This window comes from Phyllobates terribilis, unplaced genomic scaffold, assembly GCF_046119375.1.
Source record: "Phyllobates terribilis strain yellow unplaced genomic scaffold, ASM4611937v1 Scaffold_9__5_contigs__length_417890890, whole genome shotgun sequence".
Taxonomy (NCBI): Eukaryota; Metazoa; Chordata; class Amphibia; order Anura; family Dendrobatidae; genus Phyllobates; species Phyllobates terribilis.
This window is the reverse complement of record NW_027362769.1, coordinates 307,355,219-307,381,914: the sequence shown is the minus strand read 5'-3', so window position 1 is coordinate 307,381,914 and position 26,696 is coordinate 307,355,219. Positions and strand designations below refer to the sequence as shown.

At 42.8% G+C, this 26,696-nt stretch overlaps 1 protein-coding gene across 5 annotated transcripts in view; it reads left to right on the top strand.

Annotated features, from left to right (window-relative positions):
• Positions 1-26,696, top strand: part of INPP1 (inositol polyphosphate-1-phosphatase) — a 109,975-nt gene that overhangs the window by 47,539 nt on the left and 35,740 nt on the right. For all 5 annotated transcript variants that reach the window (XM_073647943.1, XM_073647941.1, XM_073647938.1 and 2 more), the window contains 3 exons: positions 11,352-11,412; positions 13,241-13,441; positions 19,454-19,628. In XM_073647943.1, the coding sequence (XP_073504044.1) occupies positions 11,352-11,412; positions 13,241-13,441; positions 19,454-19,628 (437 nt within the window). The remainder of the gene's footprint in view (positions 1-11,351; positions 11,413-13,240; positions 13,442-19,453; positions 19,629-26,696) is intronic.

The window sequence follows — 26,696 nt, the reverse complement described above, 5'->3', positions numbered from 1 at the left end:
CTTTCATATGTCTCAGCAGATAGTCCTACCTTCCTTTTGTCAGAATCCAACAAATAACAGAGAAGAAGAATTCCAATCTCTGGATGTCAGGAGGGTTATTTTTTTTTTCTACTTACAACAGACTGAAGCCTAGAGGAAAGATCACAATCTCTTTGTTGGGGCTATCATTTTGTACAAAGGGAAGAAGATCTCAAAAATACATTAGCAAACTGGATTAAGAAAGATCTGCGAAGCATACAAAAGCCAAAATTTATCTCCTCCGGAATTGCTAAAAGCTCATTACACCAGAGCTACGTCTGTCTCCTGGGCAGAGATGGCTAGTGCATCCATTGAGCAGACTGCAGAGCTGCTACCTGGTCCTCAGTCCATACCTTTTCAAGACATTATAGGCTAGATTTGATGTCAAATAGGGATTTAGCCATTGCAAGGAAAGTCATTCAAGCTATTGTCCCTCCCTAAAATTATTCTTTGGTATTATTCCTGTGTCGCTGTCTTGGAGGGGATTGGAGAAAATAGAATTACACTCACCGATGCTTTGGTTTCTAAGACCGTGCAGGACAGCATGGGTAATTTCCTGCCCTTTTGTTGTTTTATTCCTTGGTGTTAATAAATATTTGAAGCATTCATACTGGTTTGGTCCTTTAGAAAAACACAGAACAGAAGGTGGGGAGGGGCTATTTAACCTCTTGTGTTTCCTGTCCCTATTTAGAATGGGGAGAGTCTTAGAAACTGAATTGCCAGTGAGTATAATTCCATTTTTTTTTTTTTTATACAAGTTTTGTTTAAAACCAAGTAACATACCAAACCACACCCCTCTTAATTAACTTTTAATAAAGTTCTAATAAATGTCATGATTTAAACAGCATTAGTATGAATATACAAAAGCTATTACAAAACGAACAGATCAATCATTAAGAAACATAATAATTTTTGTAATTCATACCTAAAAAATGTTCTGGTATTCATTATGCCTCCCTCGCTAAAACTTGCTTGGTCCATTTACCTACTCTGATCAATTTTTGCTCCTCTTAAATTGCAAAGAAGCTTAATTATTCCAAGTTCCCATTGTATTTCTCTTCAGAGTGTCTGGGTATTCCTGAAAAATATTTAGATTTGAGAGTCCTCAGTTTTCAGTTAGCCATTAAAAAGGTAACAAGTTGCAAGCTTTCGAGACTACTCCGGCCTCTGCATCAGGCATAGTATAACAAAATCTGAAGAGTCACATATTTGTACACAATAGGACACAGAAATAATGCAATACATGACAGGTGACTTAAAGTTGAGCTATTACTATAGGAGATAGATAAACAGTTCTGGCTGTAAATATTGGATTAGTTCATAGATGAGGCGTGTGAAAGTTTTATTATCCGGTGATTGAGGTCTGGTCCAGGGTTGTGATGACCCCGCAATTCCTGATGCCTTTTACTCTCTTGTTGTTAACTTGTTAAGAGATTATTTAAAAGAAAAAAGGTGGTTTGGTACAGTGTTAGCCAATTGAAAAAAAGATTGCTATCAGTGGGAAAAACAAGATAATCTTGTACAGTAGTTATGATACCTTTTAATGGCTAACAAAAATAAAATAAATGATGTTACAAGGCAAGCTTTTGGGACCCCTTAGGTCCCTTCCTCAAGCTTGGTATGGTATAACATGACATGAAGAAACACAAATATATGCACACAAAGGAAGAAAAAAGGAAAGAAAAGCAGATGCATGGCATAATAAATTGACATTTAAATAAACAAACAGAGACTGGAGAGAGTCCTTAATTGGTTTAGATTAGTAGTGTGACAGTTTTATGGTCCCAATATCCATGTAAGATTATAGGCCTTGTGCCCTCACTCACTGTCTCTGGAGCAGATTCCTCAGATTTTGTAGTGAGACATTAAATCCTCCTAACAGATTTATTCCTGTGGGGAGGGTGTGAAAGACCCTAATCAGTTTGTATTCCCAGACCCTTTGATGTTTTTGCTATTTAAAGTTGCATTTTAATATGACAACTTTCATATTGTTGATGTTGTATCCTGGACCACACAAATGTTTGGCCACCGGTACCTGTTTTTTTTTTTATCTGTAATCGTGTGGCAATGAGACCTCCATCCTTGCTCTCAGTTTCTGTCCTTTTTCTCCCACATAGAGACCCCCAATAGGACACAGTGCACAGCATTAGGTACACCACATTGGTGTATTTGTTTGTTTATTTTTGCACTTGAGCCTGACAACTGTAGTAGTCAATTGAAATTTTTCATGCTGATCTGGACACACTCTTTTTTTTTTTTTCTTTTTTGCCTCTCCATTGTGTAGATATTAAAGAAGAACTCCCATCAAAATGTTTATTTTTTTAATATATTGCAATCATATTATTATTTAGCACTGTGTTAGGGCAGCCACCAGGAATTTCAGGGCCTCATACTGGCAAAATTTTGTGGCCCCCTTGAGACTCCGCCCAGGCTCCACCCCATTTCCGCTTCAATGACATATTAACCGTTCCCATCACATACGTAGCCATCAGATTTTGTTTACGCCAAAAGATTTTTTTTAAGACTGTCACTTTGACCAGGTAGACTCTTTTGGCAGGGCCCTACTCTACTCTAACCTAATAAAAAAAATTCTTAAAAAATCCTATACACTTTTTTTTTATTAGGTATATTTTTATTTATTTTTCTTTAAGGGAATGAGTCACATACATTTTAAACTAATGAAACCAGATTGTGTAATTTGTTTGTATAATCTGTATTTCTGATTATAGATTGTTTTCTGTACATTTATGGGAGCTGTTCCGGGGGAGTTCTACTTCTGGGAGCCCCCACTGATCACAAGAATGGGGTCACCCTAAAGCTAATCGGCTCCTGAATTGAGCTGTGCAGCTTATTGGGAATGCATGGAGCTGCTCTATTGTGAGGCTATGTTCACACACGTTGTGTTTTGCTGCTTATTTTGCAGCAGATTTTTATGCAAATTTTCACCTGCGTCTAGCAGTACCAGCAAAGGTTATGAGAAACCATAATTCTCTGTTCACTCATTGCTTTTTGTATGCTACGTATTTTCTTCCTGGCTTGCGTATTTGGAAAATAGAGCATATCACTTCTTTCAGCGTTTCCGCAGCAGAAAACGCACCTGCGTTTTTGCTGCTTTTTTCCACCCATAGGAAGTAATGGATGGTCAAAAAACGCAGCAAAAACGCACCAAAACCTGCGTTTTTAACTCTGCTGTTTTCCTGCCAGAGAAAAGTTAGCAGATTTGCCGGAGAAAAAAACACAACATTTGTGAACATAGGGCCAGCTCACACAGCAGATTTTCAAGCACAATTTTGGTGCGAATAGGTTCTTTCTTTGCATGGTTGCGGCTAAAACTCTTTGTTCCTCAATCCTCATCGTTGTCTCCCATAGAGATGAAAGGGATGCATGAAGGAAGCGGCCACTGTGGATATTCAGCAGAATGTCAGCGTGGCTATCTGCGCCAAACTTCTGCTTAAAGATCCGCTATGTGAACTGGCCCTGATAATTATTCCATATGTTGTGTATAGGGGATAAGTATTAGGTTACTAATATATCCCCTTTAAGACAGGTAACTGGACCTTATTGCAGACAGGCAGCATTCAGTAAGGTTGAACTTATTATTTAGTAGTTTGCAGACAGAGACTTCCTCCAAAAATTCACACTGCACGAGCAAAGAGGGGGACACAAGAAGAGTAGCGCATGGGTGGGCCAGCAGGTGGGGGAAGTGAAGGTCAAACGGGCATGCGCACGCACCTCAACACTTTCGGGCCTTCATCTTCTGCATATAATGTGCCACAAGGGCCCAGGACACGCCACAGCTTAGGAACAGATGACTGGCCAGCAGCGTCTGACATCACTGATGTCAAACGTGGCCGGGCCCCCTTGATGTCGCCATACAATGTAAGTAGCTGTGTCTGGGAGTCACTGGGGCACCGAGGCTTAATAAAGAAAATAAATTAACTAGAGCCTCAGCGTGCTGCGCAACGTGTCTCACCCAGTCTGGGCTCTCGCTCTTTGCTTCTGCTCACCGGGCCCCATACACCAGTAATGGCAGAAATGCCCTGACTGCGGCGCTGCATTGTGTACATATAATTGCTCATTTTGCCTTTCTGCCCAGGTAATTCTTCTCTTTTCCATTAGCTCTATGACATCACATGATTAAAGACTGACTAGCTGAATCCTTCTGAGCTTGATGTAGAAAAAGGAAGTCTGTTTTCCCATCACTGCAAAAGGCCCGGGCGAGGGGAGCAGAACAGCTGGGTCAGGAGTTGAAGAGAGGAATGATTTTCGCAGGGGCAAGAGACTTCCTGTTTCTACATATAACTGAGAAAAGAAGAATTAGCTGGGTGGAAGGGCAAAATGAGTAATTGTAAGTACACAGTGCTATATAATATGACGGTTGTAATATATTAAGAGGGTAAAAACTTTGATGGGCGTGCTTCTTTGACAAACACAAAATTTGGTGCTTAATGAGTTAAGTTTAAGTGGGCATTAGCAAATAGTTTTCATTTGGGTTTTATACTTCTTAGAACATGGAGTTTAACTCGATTGGTAAACGTAGTAAAGAGGGAAAATAAATATCAAGGCATCAGAACTGTGTGTATTTAAATATTATTATTATTATTTTTTTTTTTTTTTTAGAGCCTGCCTAAAAAAAAAAATTAAAAAAATAAAAGTGTCAGTGATGGTAGTTTTCTTTGCACCACGCCACAGGCTCTGTGCTTCCTTGGGGCAACTTCCCACTGACTTAGCAGCAAATTCACAGACATATAATTTCCAAGGCACCAGAGAAATGATTCCCGGATCTAAAATGGCTGTGTACTGCATGTATGTTAGCTTCATCTGCCATTTTGTTTATGCTTCAAAAAGGCCGCTTGCGGGCCGAAAAGTTGCTTTTATGATGAATAAAAGAATATAATTATATTTCTAGTGCCTTGGAAACTATTTTGTTCCAAAAAATATATATATATTTATAAATAAATATTTTTTTTATGCGCATCAATCATGTTTCCAGGTCATTTTTACTGCACAGTGAATGCTGTAAAAACTAAATCCCCAGGGGAATTGCTTTTTTTTTTCCTCATTGCATTATTTGGTAAAATGAATAGTGCGGAAAATACAACTCTGCTCACAAAAAGCACTCACACATCTATATCAGCAGAAAAATAAAAAAAGTTATGGGTCTTGACCAGGGGTGGATTAAGAGTAGCCAGGGCCCCGGGCAGTTTAGAAGTTGTGGCCCCCCCCACAGGTACCCGATGTATCACGTGACATGTCACATGATCCCCTTTGATAGATCATGTGATAGGTCATGTGACTAACACAGATCCTTTGGTGACATCTATAGATGGAAAATTATGGAAATTTTTTTCCATTATGTACACAGCCCTATACATAACATAGCGCTATATATAGTAGAGCAGCGGTGGTAGATTAATTTCCTTGAGGGGCCACATGAGACCATGACTGTTGTGGAAGGTGAATCAATAGGCTGAAATTAATTCTGCTCAATATTAATAATATTAACAAAATAATAAAAAAATATATTAATTGTATGACTCGGGCTATGTGCCCACGATGCAGAAGTGCTCCAGATTTTTCTGAGCGTTTCTGCATCTCCCTGGCAGAAAAAAAGCATGCGGATTGTACATGCGGATTGTACATGCTTTTTCCTGCCAGGGACTTGCGGATGTGAAGCGTTCTTCACATGCATTTCCGCATGCGGGTTGTTAAGCGCTTTCCAAGCGATTTTAGCATCACTTGGAAAGTGCTTATCAACTTGGCACACTATATAAATCCATGCAACTGGCATGGCTTTATACAGTGTGACCGTGAAAGAATGTGTAAAAATAAAAAATAAATCTATACTTGCCTTCTGATGGCCCCTGGAGTCTTGCTTCTCTCCATTCTCCCTTGTCAGGAGATCGCAGTACACTGAAGGACCTGCTGACATGTCCCGTCACATGACTATGACATCAGCGCAGGTCCTTCAGTCCATCGCGATCTGCCGGCATGAGAGGAAGAGCGCACCGGGGGCCGCCAGAAGGTAAATATAACATTTATTTTTTATTTTATTCTTTTTTTCAGTTTCTATAGTACCCAGGTCTGGAGGAGAGTCTCCACTCCTCCAGACCTGGGTACCATCCGCACATTGAAACTTGTGGATTCCGCATCTACATATGCAGTGATACGTAATCCATGCATTCCAATGCAAGTCAATGGCGGCGAAAACGCAGCGCTTCCGCAAAATAATTGGTAGTGCTGCGTTTTTTTCCGCAATGATAATCCGCAGCGGATATTTCCGCAGCATGTGCACAGCACATGCGGATTATCATTGGGGAACATGGCAGACCTTCTACCAAGCGTTTTTTAAGCGTTTCTGCAGCGTTTTTTCTGCTGCGGAAACGCTTAAACGCATCATGGGCACACAGCCTTAATATTGAGCAGAATTAAGTATGCTGACATCCCTATATACAGTTTGAGCCCTCACATAGCTCCCTAGATACAGTATGAGCCCCCCACATAGCTCCCTAGATACAGTATGAGCCCCCACATAGCTCCCTAGATACAATATGAGATCCCGCATAGCCCTTATATACAATGAGCCCGCACATAACTCCCTATATACAGTATGAGCCCGTACATAGCACCCTATATACAGTATGAGCACCCACATAGCTTCCTACATACAATATGTGGGTTCCACAGCCAGCTCAGAGAATGGTCGAATACAAAATGCGGCTACCTGGGAGTCACCTCTGACCACCAGATGAGGTGGCCCGAAGGCAACTCCCTGACGGCTGTACCCAGGTCACATGCCCCCCCTGATTCCCCTAGATATGGCCCTGTATAGTTTATATGACAATACATGACTGGTATCTATAGTATAATCAGGGATGTGTCCTTCTGCCAGAAGCCTCTATAGATTGTGTAAGCGCAATACCTGCGCAGTCTGGCCACAGACAGAAAGACACATCCACATCCCAGACAGGGATGAGGAGTGTGGCGCCGGAGATCGCGGTATGCATAAGCACTGAGCTCATACCGCGATCTCCGGCACCATAAACACATACGTGTTCGGTCCTGTCATCTCTGGAGAGGCCAGGGGAGGAGTGTGGCGCAGACGCCGATTTCTGGCGCTATTTTAGTGAAGACAAATATGAACAGTGTCTTCGACAAAACGGACAGCGTGGTATGCGCATGCGCGTACTTTGGCGCCATTTTGTTGAATACACTCTGCACATTTGTATTCATTCAAATGAAACCAGATCTCGCGCTATGCGGACATGTGGAGCATGGACCAGAGTGAGGGGGGAGCAGGATGGGGGAGCATATACCAGGATGGGGGAGCATATACCAGGATACGGGGCCAGGATGGGAGAGCATATACCAATAAAAAAAGCTTGCCACCCGGGCGTAGAACAGGATCAATAGCTAGTATGATATACTGTGATACAGACATTAGATGTTATATGCTATACACATTGTTATATCCCATCTGATGTCTCTACCACAGTATACCATACAGTAATCGATATACTGGATGACCTTTTTTGTACATGGGTATACACTGTACTGATCACACTTGGACCTGCACTCAGGACCTCACATATTATATATGGAGCAGTATAGTATGTGACGTTCTGTAGGTTCAGGGTTGATCAGTCAGTGCAGGATCCGCTCTGCTGATGTCTGTGGTCGCTCTGCTGGGGCTCAGTGTGATTTATTGCAGGACTCTGAATTTTCCTGCAGATCTGGTGACTCTGGAGCCGATGACCCAGAGTGACCTGATCTGCAGCAAAGGTCAGACTCCGGCCATAAGTCATACAGGGCCCCAGCAGAGCGACCGCCGACCTGACACTAAGGGATCCGTGTGAACTCATCAGGAGGGGAGCAGCGTCCTGCAGCCCCCTCCTCACTCCAGACATCCTCCCCAGGGCCCGACCTCGACCTCGTATTTACCGCCATCCACTGATGCACGAGCTCCTCTCCTGCAGGATGAAGTGAAGAAGCTCCAGGCGCTGCTGTGTGACGTCAGTCCTGGAGACACAGACACAGCGTGGAGGGGGCGTGTCTGTCTCCCTGATGCAGCCGGCCAGCGTCTAATGGTAATGTGTGGTCCCCCTGCCCCTGCCGCTCCAGAAAACATTATAATGAGGGCGATCTGGCCGTGGGCCCTACCGGAGCCTCAGGCCCCGGGCGGTAGCCCAGATTGTCCTCATTATAATACATCGCTGCTGTTTGAACCAAGACCTATTTGTTCGTGTTCTATAACTTTAAGAGATAATTAAGAAGGGGTGAGGTTTGGTATGTTACTTGCTTTTAAATGTTTGTGTTTTTGTATGTTTCATTATACCATGAGTAAGAACAAGTTAAGTTTTGAAATGCGTAGATTGCTTACCACCTTTCATTGTCTGTATGCAGTTTTATCTAATGTGAGATTACGAAGATTTTTGGAAAAATTCAAAGGAAGTGTTGGATGGCGTTGTGGAGCTTTTTCACATTTTGTCCTATTTGACTGTACAACACTGTAAAACAAAAATTATATATAAAATGTTATGAAAAGGTGCAATTTTTATATCCTCCCCCCTCAAAAAAAGTCTTTATATGACTGTCAGAGAAAAAATAAAGTTACAGCGATGACAGTGCAAAAAACACTTGTAAAAATAAGCTTGTGTGTAAAAGAAGCAAAACATGAAAACCTATATAAATGTGGTATCGCTGTGATCGTATTGACCCGAAGAAAAACACATTCTAAGGCTATGTGCCCACGTAGCGTTTTTCAAGCGTTTATGCTGCGGAATTTCCGCAGCGGAAACGCTTGTAAAACGCTAGGTAATCCGCACCCCATGGTCCCCAAGGGGATTCCGCATGTTCTATGCACATGCTGCGGATTTTTCCACAGCGTTTATGCTGCGTGCAAAAATCCGCAGCATGTCATTTAATTTTGCGGAAGTGCAGCGGAACTCCCGCCATTGACTTGCATTGAGACGCACAGAAACCGCGACTGTACATTTGTACAAGCGGCTTCTATGCGTCTCTATGTGCGGATGGTACCCAGTTCTGGAGGAGAAGAGACTCTCATCCAGACCTGGGTACCATTTTACCTGTAAAAAAAGAATAAAATAACAAATAAAGTTTATACTCGCCTGTCCGGCGTCTTCTCTCTGAATGCCGGCATCGCTGAAGGACCTTCGGTGACGTCAGTGTCATGTGACCGCAGGCCCTTCAACGCTCTGTCTCGCGATATGCCGGCATCCAGGAACCAGACAGGAACGAGCGCTGCAGCCACGCCGGTGCCTCGGGGGTGAGTATAGCTTTATTTGTTTTAATTTTTACGGTTCACACTGTATAAATCCATGCTGTTTGCATGGATTTATACAGTGTGACCTAGTTGTCAAGCACTTTCCAAGTGATGCTATCGCCTGGAAAGTGCTTGACAATCTGCATGCGGAAACTCATGTGAACCCGCATGTGGATCCGCATGTATTCTGCAGGAAAAACGCATGCACAATTTGCATGCGTTTTTTTCTGCCAGGGAGATGCAGAAATGCTGCAGAAATTTTCTGCTTCATTTCTGCATCGTGGGCACATAGCCTTATAATTTTTTCCGCACAGTGAGTGGCATTAAGAGACAAAAAACATTTTTTTTTCTATCCACTCTGCCACCTAAAAATGTAACAAACAAAAAAGCAAAAAACAAGCCCCTTCTTGGCTCTTACATCTGCTAACTGAAAAATAGAGGTTTTCCATGTTGCTGGTAACTGAAAGATGCTGGAAAATCAGCATGTCTCCCAAAAAAACAGTTCTGTAAAATCCATGCACCTTAAGATATGTTCGCCTTTCTGAGCCCTGCATGGTGCCCAAACACGAGTTAACTGAAAAATGTATGGCATTGCTGCAGAATGGGAGAACCCATTTAGAGGCGTTCTTGAGGATCTAATGATTGATGACCGATCCTCTGGATATAAGGTTCAGTACAATGAGCTCAGTGGGAGTCCTCATACCAGGCACCTTCACAATCCACTGGAACTGAGGCTGGCACATCAGACAATTATGGCATATCCTGTGACTATCACAAGTGCTGTATCCGGTGTTAAAAGGCTCAAAATAATTAATATCAGATCATGGATGTTTGATTCCCATGGCTCCCACTGTTCAGCTAATTGAAGTGGGCATGACACTTTGAGATAAATGAAGCAAATGGTGTTCAGTGGTGGGCATTAAATTTTTAGGGGTATCTTTTGAAGAGGGACCCCTTTTTATACATCCTATTAGGTCATATGTGTGCCAGAGTAGGTCATCCCTTTATTAGTCATAGTGTCAGATAGTATTTGTAAAAATAAGCTTTTTTTTTCAACTTATTTTTTATTAAAAACTTTCAGCCATGCTTGAGATACTACCACTTTACAGCTCATTGCTGCTGTCTAGCTGTACATGCGCAGTGCTTGTAAACACAGATATATACAGTAGATGGACGACATTGCTCGAGTACATTGTTTGTCTCTTTTTTTAACTAATTCTGTCCAACTTTCGTGAAGTGTTTCCAAGTTAGACATATGCAGTTGTCCGTTTCCTAGGCAACCAGACATAAACAAAAGAAACGTGTGACTGTTTCAAGAACAGCTGCAAATGTTAATAAACAGTACAGGCATAAATGTGTGTTTTTTACAAGCACTGTCTGACATTGCTTATCTATGGAGATGGGAATAGCCCTTTAAAGCAAACCTGTCAGCAGGATTTTACTAACTAAACTACAGGCAGTGTCATGTTGGGGCTGCTGCACTGATTAATATGATACCTGAGGTGAAGAAATTGATCTTGTGGTTCTTGTGTAATCAGTGTTTGCAGTTTTGAGATAATGATATGCCCGTGCTCTGGAGCGGGACTGTGGGGGGTGCTATCTGCTGCTCTAGGCCAGATCAGCAAGAAATGATCTGCCCACAGGCCCACCCCTGTCTGTCTGTCTGGCTGTCTCTATGATGAGGAACATACTTGTGCTTCGAGGCGGCCTGTGGGCAAGTCTTTTCTTGCTGATCTGGCCTAGAGGACCAGGTTGAGACCCTGTCTACAGTCCCATCCCGCAGCACGAGCATATCATTAACTCAAAACTGCAAACACTGATTACACAAGAACCACAAAACTGATTTCTTCACCTCAGGTATCATATTAATCAGTGCAGCCACCCCAACATGACACTGACTGTAGTTAACTTAGCAAAATCCTGCTGACTGTTTTGCTTTAAAGAGCAAGAGGTAAACTGAAAAAGAAAAAGGGGTAAATGGGGACATAGAAAGCCATTGAAATTATAATCTAATCAGTAACTAAAAAGATGTTAACTATAACTGTTTTAGTTCCCAGGCTTAGAGAAAAATGTAAGAGGAGAAGAATCCAATGAATTTACAAATGAGCTTGGTAGGTAATTTTTTCAATTTCTATTTCAAACAGAAAATATTTGGGGGGGGGGGCAATGATGTTTGAAAAAAAAAATAATTCACCTTGGAAGGAGAAAAATGAAACGGTTTACAAAGTATAAAATAGTTTAAAGAATATTTTGTTCGGTCATGTAATATTTCTGGTATAAAAAGGAAAAAAAAAATTGTGCTCCAGGTAAATGTATCATCGAATGAGTGCCACATTATATTATAGTCTAGCACTCTGTCAGTGCGCTATTTAGCTGGAACACAAATGTACATGTTCCTCTTTGAGTAGCAGATCTCTTTTGGAAATCACTCTGACATTAGAGATTAGGCTGTCACATTGGCAGCCTGATGTATCTATGGTGACAGAACACTCCTGAAAAGATCAGTTTTCTATCCCAAAATGGCTCTATACAGTGATCAGAGAGGGCATTGTGTTCTGTAATGAGACCCTAATGCTGGAAGAATTTTTCTTTGTTCAGTCTGTTGCAATAGAAACTCCGATCCTACATTTTGACCTTTTTAGGCCAGTAACCTAGAGAGAGGAAAGGAGCCAGCAGACATTAGATTTCTCTGTATGTAATCTGGGCACAGAGTAATACTGGGATAACTCCGAACCATAATAAAATAAGATGGTGACTTCAGGTGTCATAGAGATGATATGTCAGACAAAGTGTAATTAATAAATTGGTAAATGGCATTACGGAAAACAAATAAAATTTAGAAGATTACAGAGATGTTTGCCAATTCAAAAAGTGAATTGCCCAGGGCAGATCGCGTGGAAATCTCTCTGTATGCTGCCCCTCTGGCCTACTGAAGTAGACACCGGCGTTTTTTTCTGCCACTGCAGGCTAAATTCTCTATCTCGTGGTTAAAGTACCTTTTGGTACACAGCGTTCTGAGTGAATACTCTCACAATTTTCGATCAATCTTCCTTGTGTGGGGGTATCCAATACCTCAACTCTTACATCTTCTCTCCTACAAACTCTTGAAAATGCCACATATAATAGGCCATGTCCAAACATGGGCTCCGGCAAATAAATGCCGACTCATTTAAGTGTTTGTCCTTGAGACTTATTTGCTCTTCGGCAGATTTGTTTTGAAAAACACAGTTAAAGTGTTTATTTGCTCTGGCTTTAATGAAAGCAAGGGCAAATAGGGGCAGTATGTAATATACAAAGCATCCTTGTCACACACAAATGAAAAAAACTTGTATATGTGTTTTATGCTAGAGAATTAATTCGACCGCTTGGATTTCTAGCACATGCATTATTGTAGGATGGAAATCCCTTAAACTACATATTTCTGGAACCACTTCCAATATAAAAAAAACACTAATTACAGATCTGGAGTACCCACATTTAAATACATATTTCATAAGCAGGTTAATTCTGTGTCGTAGCATTAAAGGGGTATTCCCAGCTCCAAGATCCTATCCCAATATGTAGACGGTGTAATAATAATAATATTAGCAAATACCTCCAATTAGAAATGTAGTATAGTTTTTCTGATTTGCTATGTCTCTTTCCTCATGTGCAGGCATCGCAGGACCTTAGGTATCCATGGTTATGTCCACTGATTAAGTCACAGTTAGTTAGCTAGTTGCTAGTGGTCGAAACCATGGATACCTAAGGTCCTGCGATGCCTGCACATGAGGCAAGAGAGATGGCGAATCAGAAAAACTATATTTGAACCATGCAGGGACAGTAAGTTTGTAGCAATGCATAATTTATGTATTATGTGCTTGTGAACTTTCTATAAAAATGGGTGACACAGAAAAAGTATATTTGGTAATCTCATGCGAATTTGTTTTTTACTTGTAGGAGAGAAAATAATAGTTAAAGTCTGCCCTACAGAGGAGGGAACTGCCAACCTACTACAGCGAGTACTTGATAACAACAAAGCTGCAGCCAAGACCTTAGCCAGAGCTGTTCACCAGGAAGTGACTCTGACAGACGAGGCTTTAGATGCCGTCAATGTGCACATTCCTCTAGAAAATATTGCGGTTTGGGTGGATCCTATTGGTGAGTTAAATGCCAGGCTTTAATCTTGTATACAGAAATAGGAATTGTTTTCCTTGCACATATATTTATAAAAGACCCCTTATATATTATAATTAAAGTTATCCAAACCTACTGATCATGGTGGGATCAGCCAACAATCTGATGTATATGGGGGCTTCCAGACTGTTCCCTAATAGATGATGTTGGGAGAAAGAAGGATCTGAGATGCTGTATTTCCTTGACCTATCGTTTTATTATAGGGGGAATTATGCTGCTTCTAGAGGAGTCTGGCAGCATCGCTCTCAACTCACAGGGGTGCTTTGCTTAGCCACGCATTCTTTTATATGGAGGAGTCAGGAGAGATAGCTGTGTAGTCAATCTCACACTACTGAACAATGTGCTAATTGTGGTAGTGTGTCTTTTCTGGCGCCCATCCAAGCTCCCCACCCCCCACTGGGTGCTATTGGGTTGCCAGGGCACTACATAAGGCCCATGTTGACACCATCTTTGTACTCTGTTTCATTGGATTTTGTGTTTTTTTTTGTGTACATTCCACACAGCACTCTGTCCTCTTCCCTGGGTAAGACAGATCCACTAAGAGAGCACTTTTAGGGATCTAGAGGTGCTTTTACCATTTCCCTGCTATTTGATATCTATGCTTTGAATAAGTTATTGACCAATAAAAGCTTGATATAGTTGTAATCGTACTGACTTGAATAATCAGCTAGCCATATCATTTTTACCTGCAAAGTGAACAACATAAAAATGAAAACCAAAAACCAATGACTAGAATTGTGGGATTTTATTTTTTCACCAGATCATCCCACTTAGAATTGTTCTCCTGTTTTTCAATGCCTTTTTATATGTTAAAATGAATAGTGGCATTAACTACCGGGCAAAATGGAGAAATGTAAGTATCGGAACTGATTTAAAACGCCAAAGTTTATTCAGAAATACATAAAAAAAACGAGAAGGTAAAAACCATCATGGAAACAAGGACATGTGAAACCTTACACATTTCGGACCATACTTGCCCTTACTCATAGGTTTGATACCTATGAGTAAGGACAAGTATGGTCTGAAACGTGCTAGGTTTTACATGTCCTGGCTTCTGTGATTGCTTTACACTCTCATTTTTTTATGTATTTTTGAATAAACTTTGGAGTTTTTCAGTTCCGATGCTGATTTACATTTCTCCATTTTGCACTCTGCCTCCTTATGAACGCCGGTTCCAAAGATCCATACATCAGACATCCTCTGAATCCATGGTTATTTCCTGCGGCAATTTTTGGTAAGTTGATGGTTCCTTTTTAATCTATTTTTTTTTAATTAAAAACTACCACTAGTCCCATTAAAGAAGCCCACATATGGCTATTTCAACAACAAAAATAGAACGGTTATGTTTCTTGGAAAAGGGGAACAAAAGCACAAACCAGGACCATAACGGGAAGGGGTTCAATTTACCCACTTTTGGTAAAGTTTATAAGGTCAGAATGAAAAGTGCTTATTTAATACTTTGCCAACAAATACTAGGCATTCTGTAGAACAACATAACACAATGTCTAGATTGTGCGAGATGTAACTTTCCACACTGGGTCAGACCAACAAAGAGGGTTCCCTCAAAAGGGTGTATTATTCATGTGAGATAGACAGTACTCTGAACATTCTCCCCAATAAGTTAGAACAACTATGTTAAGTCCTCTTAGCAGTTAGGGCATAGCCATAGCACCTCTCACAATCCTATCTTCAGGGTAGACCATGATAGCAGACCAGACTATATTCTGACCACTTCCTGAGGGGTCTGAGCATCACATTCTTTCTCAGTCTGACTTATTCCTCACTGTACTCGTTTCACTGAAGTAGAGGGGTTGGATTAGCAGGCAGAGTTCTCTTAACTTGACGTAACTTCCCAAGTGAACCTGACTGTTCTCATACTCAGTGTGAGTCTGATCTTTGAGCAGCGTCTCTTCTCGTTATTAAGTCATATCGCACAAGCGAGCCACATTTTACTTGGACCTCTTCTTTTCCAAGGGTATTTCTGATTAACAAGCAGAGACCTTCCAGCCTGGTGTATCATCAGTGTGTGCACTCTGACAACTCTCCTGAGTAATTGAGAACAGCAAAGTGAAACCTCTCAGCAGGATGTATCGTCGAAGCAAACCAGGCAATGTTCTTTCCACCTACCTCACTTAGTCAGTACAACCAAACTAAAACTCTCGCAGGGCGTATTACACTAGCAGACCAGTCAGTACTCTACTCCACTTTATCTGTGTAGTTTTCCCCAGACTAATTGCCCCATTAATCTGATTATGCCCATGTGGGTGTAAGTGGCATAATTCTCAAGAGTGGCATCACCACCAGCTGTTTGGGAATCTCTGCCTCCCTGACAATGCGCATTGAAGCCATATGTTCCCCAGCTGAGCTTTCCCAAGGAGGCAGTCATCACAAAGGGCTCAGCCAGCTGTAACGTTTGCAAAGAATCCTGCGTCATTGCTGTCGCTCTGGACATGTGCAATGAAGCCAGGAAACATACATCCAACTTTACTGTGCAGTGCAATGGATCAGGGGAGTGATGGCATGATTAGCCTGGAGAAAGCAACTCACCCATGATAAGCAACCCACTAACACATTGAAAATCCAATTATTAAATTGATTTTAGGCATGGTCAAATATCTAATAGACGCGAAGGGGTATTGTTAGAAAGTAGATAAAGGAATCAATAAATACATGTTGGCAGTTTGAATGGGCCTGGGAAGCTGACAGGTTCCCCTTAAAGTCCATTCTAACTTTACTGACATTTATGAAATAAGCTGGCAGTATAGATAAAAAATCAATCTACAATCTGTCGGTTTGCATCTATTATGTATATTGAGTGACCTTTGAAGGCCTGTGTTACGCTCGCGCCCGGACTGACTGGCGTGAGCGTGATTAGTGATGCCACTGTACCATGAACTGAGGAGTGCCTGGAGGGGCATAACTAAATATCAACCCGATCCGACCAAGGTCGCACGGCGGCTTAATCGACTCCGTGGATCAAGGAGGAACCGAGCAGAGGGACCAGGTGCGACTCCAGGTCAGACCCCGGTCACAGTTGTTGACCCACAGCGGAATGCAGGAACAGGCAGGTTAGACTGGCACACAGGCAGGTGGGTATTGGCAAGTATGGCTGGTATGCAGACAGGTGGGTACTGGCAAGTATGGCTGGTTTGCAGACAGGTGGGTACTGGCAAGTACGGCTGGTATGCAGACAGGTGGGCACTGGCAAGCACGGCTGGTATGCAGACAGGTGGGCACTGGCAAACACGGCTGGTATGTAGACAGGAAGATACTGGCAAGCACGGCTGGAGTGCAGACCGGGAGGTACTAGCAGGTTGGAGCGCAGGCTGGATAGGGTCCAGTACAGACTGGGAGACAGGTACAGAGCCGTAGATGCGGTAGACAAGCAGAGTAAAGCGAAACCGCCGGAGCGGAGGACAAGGCAGAGCAGAGAGGAACTGCTGGTGCAGTGGCCAAGGCAGAGCAGAGAGAAGCCGCTGGAGTGGTGGGTAAGTCGGAGCAGAGAGTAGCCGCCGGAGCGGTGGGTAAGTCGGAGCAGAGAGTAGCCGCCGGAGCGGTGGGTAAGTCGGAGCAGAGAGTAGCCGCCGGAGCGGTGGGTAAGTCAGAGCAGAGAGTAGCCGCCGGAGCGGTGGGTAAGTCAGAGCAGAGAGTAGCCGCCGGAGCGGTGGGTAAGTCGGAGCAGAGGGAAGCCGCCGGAGCGGTGGGTAAGTCGGAGCAGAGAGAAACCGCCGGAGTGGTGGGCAAGTCAGAGCAGAGAGAAACCGCCGGAGCGGTGGGCAAGACAGAGCGGTGGACAAGGCAGAGAGGACAGGGCTCTGTTCACATGGAACAGACTGGAAAATACAGGAAGATACGGTGGAAGGGAAAAGGGACCAGCAGAACCAGATACACACAAGGTACTTCCTATGAAGTAGCGAGTGGACACAAAACTCACAAACAGAAGTACAGAGGCAACGAGTTGGAGTTAGGTGCAGGTTCAGATACTGCAGGAAAAAGGGAAGTACCTTCATAGGACAAACAGGTAACAGGCTAGGATACAGTTCAGACAGGAACTGCTACTGCAAAGAGATACAAGAACGAGCCTGGGTATACAGCCCCCAGAGATGGTGGAAATGGACAAGAAGCAGAACTGGACCTGGCAACTTCAGACTCAAGGAGCACACTGAATGTTAGTGTTGCTCAGGCACCTCCTACTGGGTGGAGGGGGTTTAAATATCCAGAGACTCACAGCAATAGGCTGGAGACGCATTAGGGGTGCGCCCACAGCAGCTATAAGAATCAGGAAGTAACCGGGCCGCCGCCCTAAGCAGTCAGTCAAGAGAAATGCACATAGCATGAACTGGTGCAGGGATTGCAGGCTGGACTGACAGGTAAGATTGCGGTCTTGCATAGTGGGAGGTGGTGCACTATGCAAGCACGCCGCCAGGGATGTAACAGCCTGTTTGTGGTTTAATTATTGCAGGTTCAGTGTTTGCATAAATACAATGGGAAACCCGATGTTATGATCGGTCTGTGTAAAATAGTGAGTTGGAAGCAAAGAGGGAAAGACAAAAACCACAATATATTTTAATACAGAACGAAAATGCAAGTTGTTTTTTGTATTGCTTTTTTTGACCGGAACATGTTAAAAATAAAAAAAAGTTTGTTTCTAAAGCACAATTTTTTACGTAAAGATGTTGTTGGATCTATCAGTATGTGCTGAATAACTGAAAAAAAAAATTAATGCAAAGTATTTATATTATTTTTGATCCCCCCCCCCTCCTCCCCTGTTGTATTTTAAATTTAACAAGAGAATCTTTTAAAAGTGGTCAAAAATATTTTGGCATACCTCCTGTTTGATAAACTGTTGCAGCCTAATGTCATTTAGTGCTAACTTAAGCATATTCTTAATGAATGTTGAACCGTACCCATCAGTACAAATGACTTTTCAGAATAAGCTGTCATTTGTAGGTGCATTAGGAATGAATGGTTATTTCTGGCAATTATATATATTCAGTATTCTCACCTGTTTTAAAACTACTTGGTTTGTCTCTAATTTTCAGTTGTCTGAGTTAATGGGTGGGAACTGCTATGACGTCTTGCATATACAGACATGAGCTCCCTGCTTGCCTCTCTGTAATACATGTTGAAAAGCAGCAACATGGAGGACTAGGGGTATGTGCACACCATATCTTTTTCAGGCGTATTTCACTCCAAAATCTGTCTGAAAGCATTAAATAAATGCTTAAAAGAATGAACATGCATAAACTACTATGTTCATTTTTTTGAGCTGTTAACATTTCCATTGATGCCAGTTGGTTAAATGAAGTGTACTGACCATTCTTCAGGCCTTTGTTTACTTAGAGCATCTTCAATAATTTTATAATGAGTCAATGTGGTGGCCTAAAAGACATTCTGGTATCTTTCTGAATGTTTTCTAGCATTTTTCTTCAAAAACCGCTAAAGGTTTATTCATTGTTGAATGGAGTTTAAAAAATACAGAAAGCACCAAAACAAAAGAAGCCATAAAAAACTGTTAAAGTTAAAATCTGCTAGCTGTCAAAATGATTGAAAAAGCACTGAAGAAATTTCTAAGAGATGCCAAAAAAAATGCTTAAGAAAAAAATCTCGGTTGGTTTTCCTGCCATTAAAATATGTCATGTGCACATACTGAGCAGTGTAGCTGTGAGTCTAGCTCTATGGTGAGGTGAACTACTAGAAAGCAGATGTACAATTTGCCTCTTTCATTTTGCTGCTGCCTCCTCTACTACTTCAGTGAGTGGTCAGTTTGTCAAGTCTTAACAGGAAGAATGTTGTCTTTTTTTTTTTTTTTTTTGAGTAAACTATGAGTTAGGAAACTTAGAGAAATGTCTCCCCAAGTAAAGAATTAATCATATTTCTCTAATAAGAAGTTTTACAATGTTTCTTATATATGCTCGTACAATATATTTTATACATAGAGGGACCATTTAATAATATTTTTTGTTCTAATTCCAGACTCTACCTACCAATATATCAAAGGATTAGATGATGTTCAGCCAGAGAAAGGGATTTATCCTAAAGGTCTTCAGTGTGTAACTGTCCTGATAGGAGTTTTTCTTATGGACACAGGGCATTCAGTCATGGGTGTGATTAACCAGCCTTTTGCAATTAGGGATCCTATAACACTCAGGTAAGGAAATAAAAACCGTGAAGTATTTGTCCGACCCCAAAACAATAATTTTTTTATAAAATAATCTATGCCGGATTGTAATGAAAAAGCCTCCAGTGTTTTCCCTCAGTTCCTCCAGTGTTTTGGTTCGGTGCCCCTGTGCTGCTCTTCATGATTGCACAATTTCCTGCACTTTTTTTTAACTTCACAGCCAGTGCTACACCCCACCCACTTGACTCTCATTGGTTAGGACTCTGCTTCTGCACTGCTCTACCTAGCCATTGTCAGAGAAGCCATGCTGGGATTTCTTGTCCTCTTCATCCTCAGCAGAACTGCACAAATCTCCTGCATTTTGACCATTATATCCGTAGTGCTATAGAGCTGTTAGATATTATCCTGCAGTAGAGTAACTGACCTGCTCCCTCTCTGCCCATCTACCCATATGTCTACATCACCAACTTACCTTCTACCTACACAATATTTCTCACTGTCCGTTTTTTTTCTCCATGTATTAGCGTACTGCTCCTATCCCATGCATTAAACTGTGTTCACAAGGTTGGTATTCAGTCAGTATTTTTCCTCAGTATTTGTAAGCCAAAACCAGGAGTGGGTGATAAATACAGAAGTGGTGACGGGTTTCTATTATACTTTTCTTTTGATTGTTCTTCTCCTGGTTTTGGCTTACAAATACTGATGTTCAATACTGAACGTGTGAACGTGGCCTTATATAGTATTGCTTCACACTTGTCACACCTGTCCAATCAACCCCAACGTTCCATTGATATTTCACCTGTTTGTTTCTTAGCATATTCTTTCCCCAGCTTCACCCTCCACATCTCATCAATTCTGCTCAGAACACTTCTGGGTTGTCCTGATCTTCCCTGAAGCCTGTCAGTCCAGCACCAACACTCTGACAGCAAGATGAGAGAGAAACTTTGAGTACACTATTTTCTATTGAGCTTTATGTTCACATTTACAACTTGTAATGAATATATACATGTGTCAAATTCTGTGTATGATTCTGTTTGTGAACATGTCCATGTGTATGGCTACTACTCGTGCATGTGTGTGGATAAATGTGTATGTTTGTGTGTTTGAAGACACATAGGTGCATGTGCACCTCTACCTACACATCTGTGTGTTTAGGGGCATACATAGAAATCATGGGGCCCCATAGCAGAAGTTCTAATTGGGCCCCTCCAAAAAAAAGAAAAACAAAAATTAAATAATTGTCAGGGTCGCTGAGGAGCATATCTCACAACTTTCCAACCTTTACATAGTAATTTTCCTCTTGCTAAAGTCCTAGATTCCTCTTTCATTTCCCCCATAAAGTATGATGCCAACAAAAATGGCCTCCAAACACCCTTTGATATCCCCATGGTGAATTCCTCCACATTAGTCTCCACATGCACAGTATAATGACCCGACTCTACCCCACCCTCAACTCCCGACGCAAAGTATGGTGACCCCAACACAGTATGGTTCCCCAACTGTGACTCCCACACAACCCTCCAAACAGTATAATGGCCTCCACACTGTCCCCCAAACAGTAAGATGGACCCCACACAAACTTCACACTGTATAATTGCTTGCATACAGTATAATGGCCCCACATAACCCTCCAAATATTATAATGGCCCACATAGCCATATAGTATAATGCACCCCCCATGGTCATCCACCCAATATAATGCAGCCTCCATAGGTCTGTCCTCATAGGGCAAAATGCAGCCACATTAAATAAATACATATTTACTGCTCCTCATTACACCGATGCTTCGGTCTCTGCAGCACATCTCATCAGCTCAACTGCCTGACCCAGCGTGGAGCGATGAAGTGACGTTATCGCGCCCGCTGCGTCAGACGCAGAGGGGAATGATGGGAGAGGGTGTGTCACATGATGCTCCCTCCTGCATCATTGCTTTCAACTGAATCGGCATCTGCTGATACAGTTGAAAGCGGCTCGGAGGGGAGGGCCTGATGTGAGCGCTGAAACCGGCTCACGGGCCCCATAGCAGTCTCGTGGCCGGACGCCATTGGCAGTACACCACTGCCTGTGACTTCGTGTGTGGCTTCAAGTCCGTAAGTGTGAGGATACCCATACGCATTGGGTAATGGGAATTCACACTGACAGAATATAAACCGGCCACCAGCCAGTATCTGTACAGATACCGAGTGCTATTAAGTGCATGGAGGGTGTGTAAACTGATGCAAGGAACCAGATTTGGAGGAATATGCTGGAAGGGCAAATCAAGAATAGTTACACAAGTGTGACGCTAATCACTATACATGGACTTTCCGTGGAGCAGGATAGTCAAGAGGTCCGGGGTCCGTACCAAGAGGGCTCATAATAGACCGAGGGAAAAGACAAAGGCGTAGTCCGGAAACAGTATGAGGTCAGGGTTTTAGGAAGGTAGCAAATCAAAACACAGGAGTAAGTCAAACGAACGGTCAGAAGGAAATTCCAAGGTCCTCAAGGGAGATCAGGATATAACTCAGAGCACAGAGCAGACAAACACACCACTTGATCAGAGCTACAATTGACAAAAGGTCTGGCAGTTGTCAGGGTTCTAAGGCCATGTTAAGTATTTTGAGATTTTTTTATTTTTCTTCAGTATTTGTAAGCCAAAACCAGGAGAAAGTGAAAAATATAGAAGTGGTGACGAGTTTCTATTATACTTTTACTCGGGTTGTTCCACTCCTGGTTTTGTCTCACAAATATTGATGTAAAAAACTCAACAAATACTCACCATATGCACATACCTTAATTACCCAGGATACAAACCCAGCACATACCTGTAATTACCCAGGATACATGACACCTGGAGGAGATCCCACAGACCCAGCCAGATAGGACAGCTGAGCTCACAACACTCGCACCTCAGCCTCAGATTGTGCAGCAGAGCTGCCACTCATAGTCCCGACAGCTCAGCCAGCCATCAATCTCAAATGGGAGCACAGCTGTCACTCACAGCGTCCCTAGGACATAGAGTGGTGGAATCGTGATTAAATTAGGTGAGGCGATAGGCCAGACAAATAAACGCGTTTTTCGGGCATGCTTAAAACTGTAGGTATTGGGAATTAATCAAAGTGTCTGTGGTAGTGTATTTCAGAGAATTAGCACAGCACGCGGGGATGGCATGGAGGTGGGAGTGCGAGGTTTGGATTATTGAAGATGTTGGTCTTAAATCATTAGTGAAACTGAGGGCATGGGTAGGGTGGTAGAGTTTAGGTAGGTGAAGAACTGTGAAGCACTTTGTGGGTGACAGAAGTAGCCAGCTGTCAGTCAGTGTTGGGGCGTAGTTACAGCTTTGGTTCAGTAACTGAACCTGCGCAGATCGCACCCCTATGCCTGAAAGCCAGAGGCTGCTGGAAGACATGAAGTTCCTCCCAGCAGCGGGGCTCTTGGTGCTGGCAACTGGCTGTGCCAGAAAGCTATTAACCTGCAGGTTAACCCTATATCTGCAGGTTAATAGCATTTCTTTACATGACAGGTTCCCTTTAAATGAGTGCTGATTGACAATATACAAGTTGATTTGGTTATTTACTAGATTACTCACATAGACTGTGTAACAATTATGGAGACAGAACGATCACTATTAAAATCATTCTGTCTCCAGATGCAGGATGTTGTTCCTGGAACATTATGCTGGGCTATGTTCTGCCGATGACTGTTTTTTTTTTTGTTTTCCCCCCGGCCGGCATGCATAGTCACCCATCATGTTTAAACCGACAGATAACACAGGTATGCAAAATTTGGGTGTATGAAAATTTTTTCAAATCCAATAATTCATTTTTGTCTTTTATGCCCTGATTAAAAAAAACAAACACTTCTAGTGTATTTTAACAATCACGTATTGATTTCGCACAAAACGTGCATCAAATTACGTACTAACGAGGTGAACAAGAAAAATATTTATTGTAGCCAAAAATATACACAATATTATATATAAACCTTTTTTGAACATTCATTCTGCAACTTTATTGGAAATTTAATTCTTGCGCCTTTTGCTTTTCCCTTCAAAACTTTTCTTGATTCCTTTTCTCTTATAAAAGGCCTGCGGATCTTGTCTATGAAGCATCCAACAGTAGTCCCCCCTCATGTTCATATTCCATCTCCTTGATATCCTGACAAAATCTTTCTCCTTAATCTTCGCTAACCGCACCAAGGTTTTCAGGAAAGTATTCCAAATAGGAAAAAAAATGGAACTTCAAATTCATAAGACGTCCCAAGGTTTGAAACATTTCACCGTGTTCTCCGCAATGGACTTAAATTTTGGATTTTTGTTGTTACTTAGCAGTTTCTTATCGACCTATTTAAAAGAATCCTAAGCCCTTTTCTCAATAGCTTTCAGTTTTGTTTGGAACACGTCGTCCTTCATGAGATTCCGAATATCCGGACCCACAAAAATGCCTGCCTTCAGTTTTGCTTCAGACAGTCCCTGAAATTTGGTGCAAAGGTACTTAAGTCTCTCCTTCTTTCAGTAGAGCTTTCAGAAACTGCTTCATCAGTCCAAGCTTAATGTGGAGTGGTGGCAGGAAAATTTAAGTGGGATTAACTATATTCTTGAGTCCAAGTTGCAAAGATGTTATTGTTGGCTAACTTTTTTGGCTCCAGTGATGAGTCCTATCCCAGCTGTTCCATTCACACAGAAAACATGAGTATTTGGTGTATCCTACTTGCTGCCCAAGGAGCAAAAAGAGAACTTTTAGATCACTACATATTTACCATCCTGATCCTCGTAGTTTAGTTTCTTGAGAATAAAGTCTAAATTCTCATAGCTTTCCATCAAGTGCACAGAATGCCCTAAAGGCACCACAGCATACATGCTGCCATTGTACAGTCGCACTACTTTCAGACTTTTGATGAATCATTAAAGAGTCTCCAATTGCTCGCGTTGGACTCCATGTTAAATTTTTCCATCAGCCCAGGAAGATCACTGCAATAGACTAGAGCACCGTCTTGAGAGAAGTATGGAAGGAATTCCTTTTTCCCTTCAACCATGACGGCACACCTGAGAGAGGGATCCGCCCCACCAAGGCCAGGAAACCGTCTGAAATAAAAGGGTGATACATCTCACCTGCTTCAGTTGGTTTCCTGTCCTTGATGGGAACCTAGTCTAGAATACGGCGGAGAAGAAAGAAGATAGAAGAGGTGTTCTGTACACTTACCCAGCCCTGTCTGGGTGTGCAAAAGGACATGGTTCCGACTTGGGCACCACCGACCTTCAGGATCTGGAGGCGCCGTCTGCAGCTCCATGATGATGCTGCGTCCGAGCGGGCAGTAAGGATGGCTCCAGCTCTCTACAGACCGCTGCGCCGCCCTCCCCATGCCATGCTCCACTAGTACCACACTGCAGCAACTTACGGCTGACGCGCCGGAGTCGCGCATACCTGACGTCATGGCGCAGTGTACTCTGGGAGAGGTGTGCCGGATGATTTTGGGGGGCAGGGACCCGGATGTAAGATGCCCTTTAGTGTCGCCATCCGGTTAATGAATCCTCGGTCGGCAAACGCAAGGAGAGGGGAGGGCACGTGGACCGCGTGAAGGAGGAGGATTGGATGGCACTGGCACCCTACGAAAGGGGAAACAAACAGGTGTAGCACTTCCCATGCTCCAGCCCACAATCTTGGTCACTATGGCGGACCAGGATAGCCAGGAGCAGCAGCAGCTGACTCCTCCACTTCAGCAGCAGCAAGAGCGAAAGAAACGGCCAGTTGGTCATCAGGCAGGCAGCTGCTCGAGCAACCGGACCGGCAGCCATCCCAGGCATAGGAGCAAGGTATCAGAAGACTGTGGCATCCAGAAGGGATTCATCTCGCATCCCTCCACATCCTCCAATTCCGGTATCCTTCAGTTTCTATGGGGGTGAGTGATCTTCGTGAATGTCACCGTTTTATCATATGTTTAACCCTTAAGAGCCTAGGAAGTCTCAAAAAAGAGAAACCGGATGTGTGTCTTATGCCAAATACCACTAGCGGTAGACTGCCAGAAAGAGAGCTCTGCTCGGACTCCATTAAAAGGACCATTATGGAGGGTACCTCAGACTTCGCGGCAAGTCTTAGATCCATAGTCCTATCAGAGGTAGAAGGCTCCCTAAAAGGCTTGCTTAAGAGGAAGAAGAGGCCTCATAGAGAAATCTCTTCTTATTCTAGTTCCTCTCCCCAGTCAGAAGAAAGATATGTTAGTGATTCCGCATCCTCTTCGGATAGTGACTGCGGTAGACCGTGATTCCCCATAGAGGATACAAATAAATTGGTCAAAGCCATTAGGTCCACTATGGGGTTAAGAGAGGAGAAAGCTTCACTATGGGGTTAAGAGAGGAGAAAGCTGCCAAATCCTTAAAGGATATTATGTTTGCAGGACTGGAGGAGAAAAGAAGCATACATTTCCAGTAAATTCTAAAATTCAGGCCTTTATTGACAAAGAATGGAGGAAGCCAGAAAAAAAACGGGGGCATTCCCCTCATCCTCAAAGAGAAAATACCCCTCTGAGGACAAAGATTCAGAGTTGTGGGACAAAATCCCCAAAGTTGATGGCGCTGTAGCCTGATCTTCTTCAAAAAAATCGTCACTGTCCTCAGAAGACTCAGGGGTCCTTAGAGATGCCCCGGATAAAAACGCGGACACCTTCACACATGGGAGGCAGCAGCAGGAGGCCTTAAGCCAGCAATTTCAGGGATCTGTGTAGCCAGATCTCTTATGGCTTGGCTACAACAGTTGGAAGACCAACTTAAGGACAAAAATGTTTCAAGGGATAAAATCCTATCTAATCTGCTCCTGATGCAGGCGGTATCAGCCTTCCTTGCAGATACTTCAGCCGACTCAGATTAACTGATCTAGCTGGCAGTTTTACTATCAAATGCAGTCAGGCGGGCCCTATGGCTCAAAGGTTGTACGGCGGACTTGTAGTCAATGCATAAACTGTGCTCTTTACCGTGTGATGGCAAGTTCCTATTTGGTAAAAACCTGGATGATATTTTACAGAGGGCAGGCGACAGAAAAGTGTTTTCCAGGGTTCTCGGGTGACACAAGGAGTTCTTCTTTTCGGAGAAGAAAATTTAATCGTGGCTGTCCTCCAGGAGTAAAA